The sequence below is a fragment of the Diprion similis genome, chromosome 8 (genome assembly GCF_021155765.1).
Source record: "Diprion similis isolate iyDipSimi1 chromosome 8, iyDipSimi1.1, whole genome shotgun sequence".
NCBI classification, from domain to species: Eukaryota; Metazoa; Arthropoda; class Insecta; order Hymenoptera; family Diprionidae; genus Diprion; species Diprion similis.
Window position 1 is genome coordinate 3907523 of NC_060112.1, and position 17684 is coordinate 3925206.

Genomic DNA, 17684 nt, shown 5'->3' on the forward strand with positions numbered 1-17684 from the left:
GATTTCAATTCGCTCGTATCAAGTTTTTATTCGTTTCTCGATGGATTATCATGATATTAAGAAGTAAGATACGTTATCTGATAATAATTTGTAATTCATTGAATATACATTTCATGATTAAATAGCAATAAAATGAACACAAATTATATTCATTTTTGGTAATTGATTTGGGTTTGTTTGCAATTTTTCAAAGAAATATATATATATATATATGTGGTAGCGATACTAGCCTCGTGGGTACTCATCCCTTCAGCCCTGAGTTCAGAGCGCACAACAATTGGGTAGCGCAGGAGCCGATGTGTATCGTACGCGGACCGATTCACTTCTGATCTATTCGACTGATAACAGCTCGATTTTATTATCATCAAACCACTAGCGCCATCTGTCAGCCCGTAATGATTTATCGAATCAATCTAGTGTACGTCCGTATATTGGTAATGAGGGTATGTGACAGTGCTTGAGGCTTTTATATCATTCTTCACCTTAATTGTAAAAGAAAAATGCAATTTGTATCGCATGTACACTTCAAGATGCAAATTATATCAAATTACAAAATTTGCAAATTGTATCCAACAAATTACCATTTTTCGCCCATTACTGATTCTGAATCTCGTTTTTTTCGCTATTTTTTTTTTTTTTTTTGCTTTCAAATATGACACTAAAAGGCAGTTTTAAAATGACAAGCAAAAATAGAAAGAGAGGGGAAGAAAATCGAACGGAAATAACGTTGCGGTTTCGACACCTTGCGCCTCGAGGTGATTGAAGACACAAGATTGAAGATAAACATCCACAAACTTCACCGACATCTTCTAACGGGTTATTTACGTGATTTACGACTTCCCAGAGTCAATTCTCTGGGCGTAGTTTGATGGTGGCAATTTTGAAAAGTGAGGCGCTTAAGGATGTGTCAAACGGATAATACAGTCCAGTCAGAAAGTGATGTAAAATACAAAAATACGATATCATAAAAATGAAAAACTGACAATCAAAAATTAGTAAGTTCAGAAATATTTCGTTCAATAAAACACGTCTAACAAAATGCTACGTCACCGTACGAATTTGAATACTTAATTAATTGCCCAAAGGTGATAGAAGTGCATAATAAACTGGACGACTGACAGGCTTGCATCAAATAGCGGTGCAGCAGAAGTAAATAACTAGATACGCAAACTTTACTCGCCAAATACGATTATGTTATACCCCCTGAGCTATTGCCCCGAGTGCATGCAGCAACTCGGCGTACCCGGGAACAACAACATCAACTTCTCATGCACCAAAGCGTCTATTCCCGTAATTGCGACCGCACCCTAGTTTATGCGATTTACTCCTCACCTTGTCCGTATACTGACAAGTATATCAAAACTGTGTGCTAAGTAAGTTATAATTTCGGCAATTTTTTGTCTCTTTTTAATAATTCCGGAACGATCCTAGAATAGAATTGTGTACATAATGAAGTGTTTCAATTCGAAATAGCATTTTATTTCACCTTCATGTGGAAAAATTGTCGCGAATGAATCCTTGTGTGGAAAGACATCTTTTAAATCCAATTTCAGAAGGTTGGTGTTGGAATTGGGATAGAATTTCTACCTTAAAGAAACGAAGAAGTTATATATTTTTTTTCATTGTTAATTTTCAAACACGTTTTTATTGTGACTTGAACTTCATACTGGAACCATTTTACGGTTTCATAACGAATAAAATTCACTCCAAAAGAGTAGTTTATATTTATTTTTTAGGTCTATAGTTTAATCGCTGAAGACGTTTCTAACTGAGGTAATTGAATTATAACTTTTGGGCCGTTTACAGAGAAAATGAGATGTACGATTTGAAAAATGGTAGAATGGCATGATACCTTAAAAATGGTATTCTTTCCTTGCTTATCCGTTTTTTTTTTTTTAATATTTTTTTCTTTTTTACGACACAGTTGTTCGACGTCATCAAACTTGATTGACCTCAGTTCAACTTGTTCAATCTTTTCCCGAAATTCTTTCGTACATGATTCTAATAACAAACTTTACGTATAAAATCTCTAACGTGAATTTTTTATCAATGCTCTACCGAGCTTTCCGATCGTGACCGGAATTGGCGAAACGTCTTTTTTACGCGGACCCAATATCAAAATGACGATGACAAAGATTCGAATCTAACGTGATCCGTGCCCCCCGCCCTCTTTGATACCTTCATAATAAAGGACGGACAATAGCAAGTTATATATATATATATATATGTATACATTTGAAAATCGAGGCTAGGAATGATTGGCGAAGTCGGCTGCGACGCAATCAAACCCTTCTCCTTCACGAACCGAGATTCATCTTCTTTTCATCTTCTTGTCTTCTCGTCTTGTCACTTCCAGCTTGACGCGTCGCCGGTTGATTTCGTCTTGGATGGACCTGCAGGATGGTATAACTGGATGCTGGAGGGTTGAGAAATTGCTCGGTGGGACAGGTGGGACTAACTGTAATGGAGCACGAATCACATGATTTATGGCCAGGACTCGAGGAAGGACGCGATGGGCAGAGTTAACAGAGTTGCAGGATCAGGTAAGGAGTTGACTTAAGAAACGAAGCTCTTTTCGTCCGCCAAAAAAGCTTGGTAAACCTCTAAATTGAGTTATAAATAGAGAACAAACTAAGCTGTGAATTGGTGTGAATTTTTTAATGGTAAGGTTTCGATACACTTAGAGGTATGAAAATCTTTTAAATTCTGTGCCTTTGAGCCTTACCGGTTACCGGAAACACTTTGATTAAGTTTATCATGTTTTTAAGATTTTTTTTTGTCTTTGAATTTCCAGCACTTCTTGTCGACGAAAAAATATAACGATTGTAATTTTGTAGACTAAGATTTGGATCTTTTTGAATATGAAATTCATTTGCTGGTAAATCTACAAGGGAATGGAAATCAATTGTTTTTATTTGTGTATGTGAAAAAGTAGACATTTTCGAGTGTATTCTAAGATTTGAGATTACTGGAGTTGAATCGGTATAAATTTTGAACCTTAACTATAGTAAGAATTCGTTACTAAGGAATACGAATTTTAGTTTCCAGTTCTGTTTTTGAAGAAAATTAATTCATACGCTTTTTTGTATTTGTTCTCCTAATTCTTTTACAACATGAAAATTTATAACTATACTTGTCGTTTGCGGCGTAAATTTCTAGAGAAGGATACAATACCAACTTGGATAGAATTTGGAGGATGAACGAACGACTCGATGAAGATACGTCACATTTTTGTAAAATATTTTACGAGATCCGTTTACCAAATAGTAGCCAGATCAGTTTTTGAAATAGTGAACGAAATGTAAACAAATAATATAAAGATATAAATTGTAAATGAAAAATCACATAGTATTGAGTATAGTGAAAATTCTGTGTAAAAAAATTGGTGAGAACGAGATTTCTTTGCAAAATAAAGGTATAAAGTCGATTTCCACACATTTCTTAAACTACATCAAGTGATCTCAGGGATTCCAACTTGCACCGTTCCAAGTATAGGGCTATAAAGTAAGATGTGTAAGATTAGATATGAATTCCTGAAATGACTATAAAAACAATTGTTCTGTAGTAATAAATTAATACGGATTGAAAATGAATTAGTTTTTCATTTTTTTGTTCGTTCTTTTTCACTTAATTAATAATTCTTGTAATCCCGATTTTTTTTATAAAGATTAGTTAATAACCGCGATATTTCGAATTCCTAAAATAATTACTTGATTCAATTTCAATTTGGGTAAATTTTATTCACATCAAGTGATTATTTCAGGTGTATGGAACGCCTCAAATTATTGTAACAGTCGTTATTTAATATAATAAAATATAATTTATCCAGCAATCACCGCGTTGATCTCACAGATAAATTTATTGGGTTGAATATTACGTATTATTCGAATAAAAAAACAAATCATTATTCGAATAAAACAAGTCAGGGAGACCAAGTAAATGCATTTCCTAATATAAAAGCAATTTTCTATAATTTTAACGTCACCGTTTCTCACGGTCTTGATAAAGGCAATGTTTTCCTGTCCATCCTGCTGGGTCATACGAATATGATCGTCACGATCCTCGTCCTTTTAAAGACGTATGTCGCGCAGTGCAGCGCGTCATCTACAATTAACAAGGCCTGATTAAACAAGCAGCAGAGCCCAGCTCGTTTGGTCCCTCGGCGAGGCAAGATGGCGGGAATCAGAGGGTGAAAAAAGGAGAGAATAAAGAAGGGGAAAGAGCGGAGAAGAGAAGATAGAAGAACAATGCCTCGGGATCACGAAAGAGGGTCTCCAGCCTCCGGGCACTCGGCTTGCCCGTGGATTCGAGGCACGAAAGCACGAAAGCAAGGTGTGTATGCACAATTAGTAGCCCAGGATCCAGAACACCGGGCTGCACCCTGGAAACCCAGCCTTTGAGAATCGAGGGTGCTGAGATCGAGAGTTTTGAGGATCGGCCGCGCTTCTTGACTCCCAGAAAAGCCCCATTCTGGAGCCCTCTGCGTGCAGGAAGTTACGGAGAGTCCACTAAAAGTCGCTTTATTACTTTCAGAAACGATCGCGTTTCAATTTTCGACTAACGAACAGCTCGACGAAAAAAAATTTGAAAATTGCAGTAGCTCACACTTTTACCAAGTGATACTTAAAACGCGCGTGAATTATTGCTTTATATGATCCATTTTTTCCAAGAGTCTGGGTTAACGTCGTGACGTGAAAAAAAAAGAAAATACATGAATCGATTTAACGTTATTTAATAATTGAAAAATCTAATATTACTGAATAGTTACTCGTACCTGTGAATATTCTTGTGATTTCAACGATATCCAAATAGCTATTATAACGATACTCATTGTATTGGATTTTTTTAGGAAATGTATTATTATAAAATTTTTTCTACGCTGTGTCCATTGAACAAAATTTTTTATATCCATTCTGAGACGGATGATTACGATGCCGTAACTTGAGCTCAAGATCTGCTCATTATAAATCGTGATTCAGAGCCTAACATATTTTCAGCATATATTTTCTTATCTTTTCTTTTAAGTTAAAGGGAATAAGTACATTACGTTACGTAGTGTTTGCATAATGAGTTGAAAATGAATAAATAAGAAAATTTTTAAAATTCAGAAAGCAAATTCATTTGCACATATAATTGTTACACGTATGGATGTGATATATATTTAAAAAATTCTCAATTTCCGCCCGTCGAAAGTGTAGATATATTAGATTTGAAGAAAAATTATTCGGTGTATTTTCTGGTTTGAAATTTTCTATCGTCTGAATTGTTTAACGAAATATTATATAATATAATTAGTGTGTACGCATGGTAAGTTATAAATTGTTTTGCTTGGAATAAATTTAAATGAAGAACATTTGGAAAACAGTTTGAGGTATATAACTGGTGCGTATATAATTGCTATTCGCCGTTCTTTTCGCTCGTCGCCGTCTTGTTAACAAGTGCTTGAGGAAAATGAACCACGCAGTCCTTTGCAGAGTTAGCAATTTGCGTGATTTGTGGTTAATTCCACCGTGTAGTCGCTGGGTTTCCGACCTGCGTTGAACAAGTCGTGCTAAATATTCGACTGGAAAATCTGCAGGCTCTTATATTGGGCTACTCTTGCAACAGGCGTTTAAAATCTCAATTTCGCGCTCCGTCTGTTCGCCGACACCTTGTTAAGCCCGCGAGAAGGTTGCTGGTTCGGAAAAATAAAAAATGAAGAAAAAATAAATACGTAAAATTGGTAAACAGGATGCTGCCAAGATTCATTATTAAGCATTGCTGTAGAGTTTGGCTGCATAAATATACTCACACTTACAAAAATTTCATATCTTAAAGATAATTGATAGAAATTAAAATATATCTAGTTTTAAATACGAATACGAATAGTCAAAAAAATAGTAAGACGAACTAAATTTTTTTATTTTTCTCTGAAAGCTCGTTTTACACGATAATCTTCCATTTTTTCTTATCCCCCCACCGTTGCAGCGCCTCATAATTCTTCAGCTCTTTTTGTTTTCGTTCTTTACGCCTCTCTAACGTTTTTCACTGCAAGAAGCAATTACCTTCGAGAGAATTTGCTACTATAAATATATATTAGTTGTATCCCTATGTGTACACATTGTATACATTAATGTACGTGTACTGCACGTAATTATATTTTTTTAGATGGTATAATCCGATCCAGCTGCAATATGGAGAGAAAAACTTCACGTCTCGAAGAATTAGCGTTTTAATCAATTTTATAGGTGCAGCAAAAATTCGTTACAATTAGTCAGGTTATATCTTCTTTGCACAGTTTCATGATTTTCCAGTCTGCATTGGATAGTTAATCATTTCAGATACTTACACGTTGTGTAAATGCCCATGAATTGGGATACTAAATATTCTATTCGAGTATTTTCTTCAAAGAAAATTCGGGTCTAAGGCCCACAAAGAGAGAAAGAATGTTAACAACAATATCCGAAGAGAGAACCATGAAAACAAATTTTTTCTTCGCTGTAGTCGATAAATCTTCATCAGCGGATTTTAAGGCTGCATCTGACCTCAACCCGGGGTCTGACTTCCAGAACGAAAACAAATGGTTTTGCAGAACGAAAAGGATTTATCGGGATAGTTTAATAAGATATATTACTCGATTCGAATTTCTACACAAAATTCACTGTCGCGTTCCCCGAAGAATATAAAAAACTATAACAGCCTCAAATTTAGTGAAAACTGTAAAAACTGGAAACTATAACAGAAATAAAAAAAAAAATAAAAAAAAAAAATAAAAAATGGTTTCAAACTTACTTTTTCAAAAATTCCTTGTCATCCTAAATTAATTCGGCAAGAATTCTATTTCATATCCTTTGATCAGAATTGAGAAAAAAAAATTTATACTTCATCGTCGTGGAGACAAACGTTGAGACGGTTGCCTTGAAAGATGCCTTTACTGCAGTCGCAAGTTCGTTTCTCGTGCAATGAATGCGTTTTAGAATTTCAAAATTTTCAACTCCACACGACGGCACCGGCGGTAAGTTGATGATGAAAGCGGTTGAAAACTGCAGCGGAACGGGAATTCCGTTTTAAAAATCTGTAGACAATGTGTGCATGCGAATACGCAGCTGAAGTTAAAGAGACGTTGTGAAATGAGAATTGAAGAGAGGAAACTGAGATGCAGAATTGGCGGCTCGAGATGAATCGTTTTTCCTGAGAGTATTTAACAACGTCTTATAAAACTACCTCTAATCGCTTTTAAATGTATCTTGGAGGAGAAGAGAAAATTATTCTGAACAAGAATGCGTTCTTTAATTGTGTAAAACATGCTACGTTTATTTTTCGTCATTGCGCGGAAATATTTTCACGAGTTTTCAATTTTTTGAGCTATGCAGTTATAGGTATAGATCAATAGAAACGTGCAGCTCTGCTAACCGTAAACAGTCCTTCAGTATTTTGATTTTTTTATCAGAACCGAATATGATTACAATTCTGATTTTAAACTGAAAATTAGTTTTTAAACTGTTCTTTTTTATTATCATCACTTGTACTTTATTTTTTCTCATAAGTGTAACCATAATTTTACATTGGTAAAAATGTAGCTAAACAACAATAGTTACATGTAACAAATTTTCTTACAGCTTCGACAATATTAAACAAATTACTGTAGCTGTACCAATTCTTCTACAATTTTGTAGTAGCATAAACTTAACGAAATTGACGCATTTGAAACTTTTTATGTCAATATCAGCGTGAATCGCGATCCCGCAATCTTTTGATCCTTCCACTTTCATTGCTCTAAGGACCCCGTCGCAAAACCCGCCTCCCCCCCCCCCCCCCTGCCACCGCGGTATAATAAAAGTTGAATTATTAAATTCCAAGTGGATATAGTTTGAAGATATATGCCTACTTATCTCAGAAAATCGCTTTTTATAACGTCGACGACTTTGGCTTGTCTAACTACGTCAATTTCATTCCTTGATAGTCAAATATTTTATGCGTAGCTACTGATTGTCATGACGTTGATTGAATCAAGTATCTCTCTCAGTAAGAACTCAATGCATAATTTGATAGTTTTGAATTTTGTATGTATTTTTCCGACTATTGGGACAGTTTCTTCGATTCCACACTCTAGTACTTCAAAGTATAATGTTTACTTGGAAAATACTTAAAAGAAAAGTTAATGTCTCATTATAATTAAATAATGTCGGAATATTGCAATGCTCCATGGATATACAATAAGAAAAATATTTCATGATCCGTCATTCTCTGATGAAAAAAAAAATGATAATACTTCTGCGAAGTACCAAGTAGTATCATCGTGAAATTGAAGAAAGTTTTTCCGATGTTAAGAAATCATGATGAAAAAAAAAGTAGAAGCGTATATTGATGATATAACTTCACTTCGATTCAAGTAAAACTGAATGATTCCGTAGAATCAAATAACTTCGATCAAGGTTTTCTATTCCTTCGAGTAGATTGAACCTTCGGACGATATATCCGCAAGCTCGAGGCAAAAGTAATAATTGGTTCAGCGGACAAAGAAGACATCCTATCCCATAAAACGTCGGACCTTTGATCAAACGCACAAACGATCCGGTACGAAATTCCTTCGAAAGTCATTCATCACTCAGCGATACGTTATATTGACAATGAGTAAAATAGGAACGGAATGAATGACCGCTTTGGGAAATGAAATGGGCCAGAATTCGAGAGTAATAAGCGAGAAGGAAGTCATTGGATTGAAATGGTCCCGATCGGACTTTCGAGGTAAGGAAGAGATGAGGCGAAATTGAAGGAGGGAGGAAGAGAGGAGGAGCAAGGATAATAAGAAAAAGTAAAAGCCGGAACGAAGTTCGTATTGATTTGCGGGTTGAATTTCAACCGATTACTTTTCAACCCGGTGCACTAGACTGCAATGAAAAATTCACGGTGCAGCAGCTCCTCTTTCCACACGCTATATATATCGAGTGGCTCGATATCAAAACGATAGTTCGTATCGGCGAAAGGTTAGTAATTATCGCAAGTTTTTTCCCCACCTTCCATTTCTACAGTTTCGACTGGGATTAAATCTCGTTACCATAACGCTTATTGTACAATAATATAATATTATATCTACAGACGGGATTCTACGTTGAAAATAAACTTTCAATTCCTCCTATAACATATAAGCGGGAAGATTTTAATATCATGGCCGAGGGAAATTTTCTCTGAATAAGTTCAACGAGCCGGGTGGGACGATCTCGGCTTTCTTCCTTCGGGACTCGCCTCCTTAATCAAGGATAACGACATCCCGACTTTATGCGACGCGAAGTGTTCGCGGGTGTAGCTAATGTACTCTTATTACTGATTTGAACCTGCAGCTTGCATTAAGTGGATGAGGAATATCAGAGTCCATGGTAATTGATACCAATTACCAATTGATAATTGATTAAACGACGAGATTGAGTATTGAAAATTTTCAAAATTCCATGCTTTTGGTTATTCGAATCATGAATCAACGTTCAGGACTTGTACAATCGTATGAATATATCGTTTTTTGCCTTCGGTGCAAGCCTGATTCAAAGTCCTTGAGAATACCCCTCACTGGATTACTTCAAATAAATTCTGATGACTGTACACAGCGATTTATCTAAATTCAAACTATGTTTGACTCGAGTGGAATGATTTGAAGTTACGTGAAACTGTTAGTTGACAGTAAACTCGAGTCACCGAAAGTTGTTTGGAGACACTTGAAATGTGAATCCATTTGCAATCATGAAGTCGCTAAAACTAGTAGAAAGTCATATGAGTTCGGTTGACATTACGTCACGTGACGTGGGATGATTTGAATTCACTTCAAGTCACGAAAAGCCATCGATATTCACTTCAAATAAAGTAAGATGAAACAGTTCAGCAATGAATGAACATTTCGTTCTAATTCTTTTGGAAAATTATGTCGACTGACTGTCAAGTGTTCACGCATTGACATATTCAATCTACTCACTTGAGTGCAGGAGTTGGAAACCATTGAATTAAAAATAGCTATCTATTCCGGAAAATGAGTTGAATAGATCCCGGCAGAGATTTGGCCAATCAATGAATGTAAAGTACAGAGTTTGAGATGGTCGGAAGTGAGCGTTGGATCGGAGATGTGACATAAGTAGATATGTATGCATGTATGAAGATGAAGCTGGAAGCGAAAGGTCGGAAAAGGATAATTAGCGTGCGAGAGGCAAAGTCTGAAAGAGGGGGGGGGGGGCAGGAAATAGGAATGTATTCACGTCCTTTAAGACGCTGTAAGGATTATTATCCAAGAACGTTTGAGATCCGTCGAAATTCCGCTGGGAGAGCGAAGAGCATCCAGAAGCTTGAGTAGAGCCTACTTTACACGTAGTTTATTGGCTGCTAGAATCCCACAAGAAGATTCCTTGCTGCAGCAGGTAGTCGAGTATTTGGTTTGAAATTCACGCCGTATACTCTGTTGGATCTGTTGTAGTACTGCGAGGAATTTCAAGTTGGAATACAAGTTGGATCAGCGCTGCTGAAATTTTCTTCGTAATTTATGCATGGGAAGGGAAAGTTGGACAGGGATTCCCAAATTTGGACGATCCAATTTAAGGATGGATCCACCAAAGCTGTCCGAAATAAAATTCAGGGAAAGAGAGAAAACGTTTGGAGTATCTTCGGCAGTACCATTTGCGCTAATGACAGTGAAAACGGATTTGCGTAAGTAGATATTGTATTATGGTTTTTCATAAAAATTATATTTTGGGTGTAATATTTCAATTTAATTATTGGATCTGGTCTGTGAGCAACATAAGACGCAAAACACCGGAGATTAATAATTTTGAATGTTGTAATTACAATGAAACTTTTTTCAAATTATTCATACCTTAACTTGTATCATTCGAGTTCGCTCAAATTCATTTTCACCACATCATATCGATGTTGTTTTATTCATGTTTACTATCCTGTGTCGCAAATACCATTAATGGCAAATTTTTGATCGCTCTTTCCTCATTTCCTAACGTTTCATTCAAACGGTCCAGCCGATTATCGGTAAGCCTGAAGGGCAGATCTACAGCTCTAAGTGATCCTTAACGTATTTCCAACGATCGGTATCAACTGTACGGAATCAATCCTGTCCAATGAGCAATCTCGTTGTTACAAGCGAAATGAAAGACACTCGTCAGAATAAAAACAAGACGGGCAGATTGTGCAGTGAACCCATAAAGCTCCACGTCTGATCCAGGTTTATGGCTCGACCTTCGAAACGAGGGTGTTGCGTGGGTTTTTCGCAGTCCCATGGATTCAGACAGGGCTCGAGATGAGTTATAACGGTTCAACTTTCTGACGGGATGTAATAGCGTCTTAGCGGTCAGATAGACGGGCGTAATACAGCCGGTGATGGTGGGTGCATTAGTCACTGTACGAAAGGTAGAAGGAATTATTCGATTTGGCAAGAAACTTCTCCTTTGCGAGTGGCTCTCTGGTCGAGATCGAGAAATAGCTAATCGCACCTGATACCGCGAAAATCCATTGCTTCCATTAATCTCTGTTTCGGTTTCGAAACGGTTTTTCACCTGCTCGAGGTGTGGAAATGCAGCGGCGTGCAGCACCAGGCCAACCTTATAAATAGCTTCTTCAGGGGTCAGTAATCATTGGTGTATACCTATACATAGATTTCGTTTCGTTTCTCGTTCTCTCTACGCAACTCTCTTGGATTCTATATTTGCATTGAATCACTTAAGCATGTGTCACGATAAACTAGCGACTTGATGAATTTTGCACCGTATGCAATGATGAATAGAGCCGTGTGAGAAATAAACAAGTTTCTGAGATTTAGGTTGGTGTCAGACCTTCAAAATTGCTAGTAAAATGAAACAAATTGTTTTTACACTCTTTGACATTATTCTGATGATAGAATCGCTTCAAAGTTTGGAAAATGGTCAAGTTCATTATTACTTCTATCTGGTTACTGAAAAAAGTTGCGAAAATTTATGCGAAACACCAAATGTATCAAATTTCACCCTAGAGAGGATAAATTTTAAGTTCATTCGTGGTGTTGGCATCAATTTTATCACCTTTGTTCAATCACCAAACAAAAGCAATTGTAAATATCGTCATTTTCTAATGTTTTAAACGGTTTCATTACTCAGTCTGTATTTCAAACATGCTTTCAATTTAAGACTAGCAAACTATTCCAGTGGTAACTTCCCTTCACGGTTCCTGAGCATCTAATCTAAAATCGATTCCACAGTGAGAATGATCGAACTGTTACAAACGGAAAGTAGTTCTATTTTCCTTTCTGCGACAAGGATACTAAATAAATTTGAATGTTATAATCGATCTACTCAAAGTAAAAAATCGATCAACGTGTTTCTCCTGAACCATAAGAGCTAGAGGTCTGAAATTATCAGGATTTCTGCGTTCCAATATGTTCCTCAAGGTATGAAAATTGAAGAAAAAGCAAACTTTTACTCGGATCGTTTACAGATGATTAGTAGACGCACCCTTATCAGTAAGATTTGAAACGATTCCTCCGTACGTGATACGAGAAAAAGAAGACCCAGGTTGTAGATTTGCGAGGGTCAAAAATCGGTGACTTCGGACTGAACTTAGCGCAGACAACCTTGAGTATAATTAAACCGGTGTAAAATTTACGGAGGTTGAGATCCCCACGGAAGTAGATACGATACGTCTGGAAGGGTGAAGCCGAGAGAAGGACGGAGCATAAGCAAGCTCTGAGCAATTCACACACACCACAGCTATCCTGCAGAAAAAGCTCCGCAGGATCATATCGAGCAGTGAAGAAGGTCGGTCGACCGATACTCGCTCTTAACGGTGTCGTTCGTGTTTAAGAAGTGAATTCCTCGATCTTCCTTCCTTCTCAGCAGATCTCAATGTCAGCTAGTTCCTTTCCTCCCCAGCTATCTCTCTCTCTCCCTTACTCTGTCTCTTTCTCTTCACGTCGGCGTATAATATCCGTCCTCTTCGTTCCCCTCGACTTCCGCCTTCGTCTCAGGCTCCTCCTCCACATCCTCGAGTACATACTACGTACCTAGACACTGTGTTACTTGAGCCTACACTGTGAGCCTGGGGTGCAGACCTCGCACACACATTCCTAGTGCTACTGATGTAGTGTGGACGGTGGAGACTACCACAAACCTGCTTCCGGAATACGCGTTCAGCCCTCTGGAGTAACGATTTTTTACCAACGAGTCTTGGAAGCTCGGCTGCGGTGCAGGGCGAGAGCAAGCGGAAGAGGAAGAGGAAAAGGAAAAGGAAAAGGAAGAGGAAGAGGAAGAGGGCAAACCCTCGGCACTCTGCACCAGATCAATACTGCACTCGTTCATTTAATATTCTTCTTTGTCCACCGGCCATCCGGCTGGTGTAGCCCCTTTCGTAACATTCGGACGTTCTTCACCGAGTAGGTATCCGTTTGTCTTAGAGGAAGTCGAGACGCTGAGTTTCTTCGAGCTTCATGGGGCGGTAATTGCGAGGCAAATATTGCTCGAGATTCCGCCTGACGGAACACGGTGTCGACCTTATCGCGACGCACTGCGGCAGAGGCAGTCTTCGGGTATCTGGACCCTAACTCATACCCCCGAAGGGTATCGAAATCGTTCGACCTTTTGTCGATATACCTTCGGGATGAATGGAACCCGAGTTTTGAATCGATAGTATGGAGTAACCGTTTGAAAAAGTATTCATTAGAAGGTACATTTTTGGCTCATTTTTTAGGAATTAATCCGTGTAGACTTTAAGTCAAACAGATATGGTACATCATATTGGAATTGATGCCTGTGACGTACTATCAATCGATTTATCAAAAATGGACTGTGATGACCTCATTTTTGATTCAGACATGGGCTACCCATTCATTGTTAATCAATTCTGCACGAGAGAGGTGTGCAGGATGAAATCCAAACTAGCTAATTAACACCCACAAGTCTTATGAAAAACACATCAAAGATAAAACTTACATTTTGTTTCGGAGATTTGAAGGGTATTACGAATGTTCTGGACGTCCATTTTTGTTAAGTTTATTTTGTAACTGGCAAAACAAATCAGAATCAGAATTTTATGTCAAGTACAGTGATTATAGCGAATCGACATTGAAATATCCGAGGTGGGAAAGTTTCATTTAATCCTGTAGACTTCGATACCACGCAACTTTCGTGTAAAATACTAAATATTTTTTCCTATCACGATTAATTGTTTTCGGATTATGACGAAATTGGATCGCAGCCCGTATAATCTGCATATTTAGTGAGATTCGTGACCAGGAAGAAGATTAATAATTGTAGAGGTTCTACGAGTGTTGGTCCAAAATATATTTTCAAAATAAAAAACAACGTTTCAGTCGGGCCCCGCCTACCATCTTCAGGAAAATTTTGACAACCTTTGGGCTTAGATTTTGTCATCACGCCATCATTGAAGAAAGTGTTTCAAAGCAAGTCAGGTTTCAAAGCAAACTTGCAACGTTACTTTTTTATTTTAAAAACATATTTTTGACCAACACTCGACGAACCTCTACAGTTACACAATCTGCATAGATATGTATGTATGTACATATGATGTGAGCCTGCCTCTCATCTCTCCTGGCTTTCCATCTTCCCCGTCATGCTATTCCAGGACCAGGTTTGATGGGGCAATCAGAATCGAGTATCCCTCGAGGCAAAGGGTGCGGGTCAAGGTCAGTCAAATCAGGAATCGTATTTCTGAAACCACCCTTCGACGAGGGACAATCACGACTGTAAATCGGCAGATCTGGAAGGTTGAGTCCTGGTCTCTTCTAGTATCATGCAACATTTTTTTTTCCTCTCCTTTCTTCTCTTTTTGAGAAATGATGTATACTGATAATAATCGGCGAGGTGTAACCGAGTTTTATTCGCCCCAACTTCGTTCCAGTTGGGGACTGGGAAATGGGACGAGTTTTCGGCTTTTAGACGCGATAACCTTTGTTCACGATCCAATGAACCTCCGCCTCGCTTATCCGCAAGAACGTAAGTATCGATCTATCCATACCTATAGTGTACACATATATGTATGTTACATATTCGCGAAGTATATAACTCGTGCTGAGAGGTTATGTGATAGTCTTCACAGAATTCAAGGATACATTTCAGTGAAAAATGTGTAAAACTGAAAAAGCTCGCGTAGCGTGCGGTTGAAATGAATATAAAAGTCGAAAAATTTTAAATATGTAATAAAACGAATTTCAAACTTAAGTAAATAAAATTCAGTTCACCACTTTATTTACAGAGATCAGATTATAGATTCTAGAGCTTTATAAGTTATTAATAATACTGAATACTCTTTCTTCGGATTTCAGGTTTCATATTACAGAGTGATTTTTTAACGGCCGAATAGTCCGTCCTCTACTACGATGTAATGCGCATGCGCTAAAATTCGAAAGCAGTTGTTTACCAGGGTGACCAACCGTCATGAACGTAACCTTAAAAGTTTCGACAGTTTTCGTCGGCAGTCGTGCTCAACACAAGGCTGAAATTAGCAGCCAAACGTACTAATGTTCATTCGAATAAGGTAATGATGTCCGAAAATCAAAACTTTGTGAAGTACCTCGAACCTCCGATACTTTAATAAAATTATGAGGATAAAACCGAACCCCAGTTTTTTATTTCCAAAAATTTTAACACGTTTGGGTGCCAACTCTGGCTGCTAGCTTCAGTTTCACGTGCTCAACACCGACGGCTGTTAAAATTTTCGCGGTGACCTGTGATCTCAATTTTCGACGGTTGGTCGCCCTGACAAATAACTCCTATTGAATGTTAGCGCATGCGCATTACATTGTAGAAGACGACGGACCATTCGGCAGTTAGATAATCACTCTATATATCGTCACGTTCTAAGTCTCAGTTTTAGGTGTACGTAGTTTACTTTATCGTATCGGTAAGTTTTCTATTCGACAAAACGCTGTTCTTTATTACATACATATTTCGACGCTACGTTCGTCTAATTGAATTTCTGCAGTTCTACGAGATTTTAGAATAATGAAATACGTCAAAAAATTTATGAAGTGTAAATTTTATCACACGAGGATCCTTGACATGCAGACACCCCTGAAGCATATTTGACCTTGAGCATCAGGGCGGGTAATTACAAGGCCGCTGTATACATAATGCATAAGGCTTAAAGGTGCGTTAAGTAAATTAGCCAGTTAATATTCAGCGTACAAGTCCGCGGGTTACCCCATCGCCTCTAGTCGCCCGCTTTATGGAAATACCCGAAAGGATAACACGTTCGTAATTGCTCGATGTCGTCGGCGGGCCCGCCTTATCTGGTACGTTGCACCTTCTCACCAGAATTCAACTCCGACCCTCAACGATTCATCTGTTATGTCAAGACATCCTGTTTAAGTGAATAGCGATCATGAAGAAACCATAAACAAACGGAATTCATTGCCAAAGGACTTGATGATCAATGAAAACCTCTGTTACAATGAAAAGTTAGGATGAGAGACTAAAAAGTGTTAGAAAAATCTCCTGAAATTTTATTTGCGTCAAGAATTACTTGTAATTTGTCATTTAATTTAATAATGTATCATCTATAGTGGATACGAAGTTTTTTGCTCGCTAAACAAATCCCCATAAATCGACTGAAAACATTCAAGAAATCCTGCGTTGTAGTATAGGTATAACGTATAAATGTAACTATTGACGAAAATTGCTTCCTTGAATCTGTTTTTTTTTTTTTTCTTAGCTGAAGACGACGATTTTCAAAAACATTTTCAGGTAATCTCTAGAAATTTTAATGGTGAACTTAAATGAAAAAACGTAGAGTCTTATCATTTTGAATGTTCTAATTAAAACCTCTTTGAACATATTGTTAAAATCTTAGCTTCTACGATTCGAGTTTTACTCAGAATTATTTTTATCACATAATAGGAAATGTAGTTTTGATTGTGTTCGCTATGGTTGCTGAAAATGAGGTTGCTGGAGAGTATTTAAATGGCGTTGTTCTCTTTTTTCAGATTTTCATTCGTTTTCAAACCCCACTCGTTTTCAAAATTCTGATTGTAAAGGCTTCGGGTGGTTGATGAGTTCCGAATTAATACTTTTCTCCTAATTTTGTTACGAAATGTTCAAACAGCGGATTATTTATCTATGGGTAACGAATACATTTATAAATTACAACCAATTTTCCTAGTAATGCATGGAAAGGAAAACAAAATACTTGTAAAATTATAAACAAGAGTTTAGAAGTCAACTGTTCAATTGAAATCGTTTTTCAACGATAAAAAATCTACTATTTTCGTTATATTTCACTCTGCGATGACTCATTCTATTCCAAATATTTAACAAATGAATAATTACATATCAAATGACCTGAAGTAATCAGATACAGAATGTATCGCATTTTTTGTTTTATATTTCCAGCTTTTTCTAGGTATTGAAAATGTTCAAACACCCCAGGCGATGATAATTCTCACAATTAGATTCACAATATATGGCTGGAAGTTATTTAACATCCCATATGCCTTCACAGGTCAGTCGCAAATACATCTCTAATAAGGCTTGCTCAGGTTTCTTTCGTTTTTCTTTCTTTCCTTTTTTTTTTTTTTTTAAATAAAATTACATTAGGTATTATGTACGTATGGCTTCGGACTTACGTCATGGCGTCACCCTTGTGCTTCATTCGTTGCAACGCGTCGCGTACTCACCTGAAATCATAAAATAAAAACTAGTTAGGTTTCGGCTATTTTGGAAACCTCGAGTGAA

General features: G+C 37.3%; 1 protein-coding gene across 8 annotated transcripts in view; it reads right to left on the reverse strand.

Annotated features, from left to right (window-relative positions):
- LOC124409982 (poly(rC)-binding protein 3) overlaps positions 1-17684 on the reverse strand; it is a 107896-nt gene that overhangs the window by 29885 nt on the left and 60327 nt on the right. For 6 of the 8 annotated variants that reach the window (XM_046888015.1, XM_046888007.1, XM_046888012.1 and 3 more), the window contains exon 2: positions 17576-17626. The exons of the other annotated variants lie outside the window; for them this stretch is intronic. In XM_046888015.1, the coding sequence (XP_046743971.1) occupies positions 17576-17601 (26 nt within the window). In that variant the 5' untranslated portion in view covers positions 17602-17626. The remainder of the gene's footprint in view (positions 1-17575; positions 17627-17684) is intronic. 8 annotated transcript variants of the gene reach the window in all.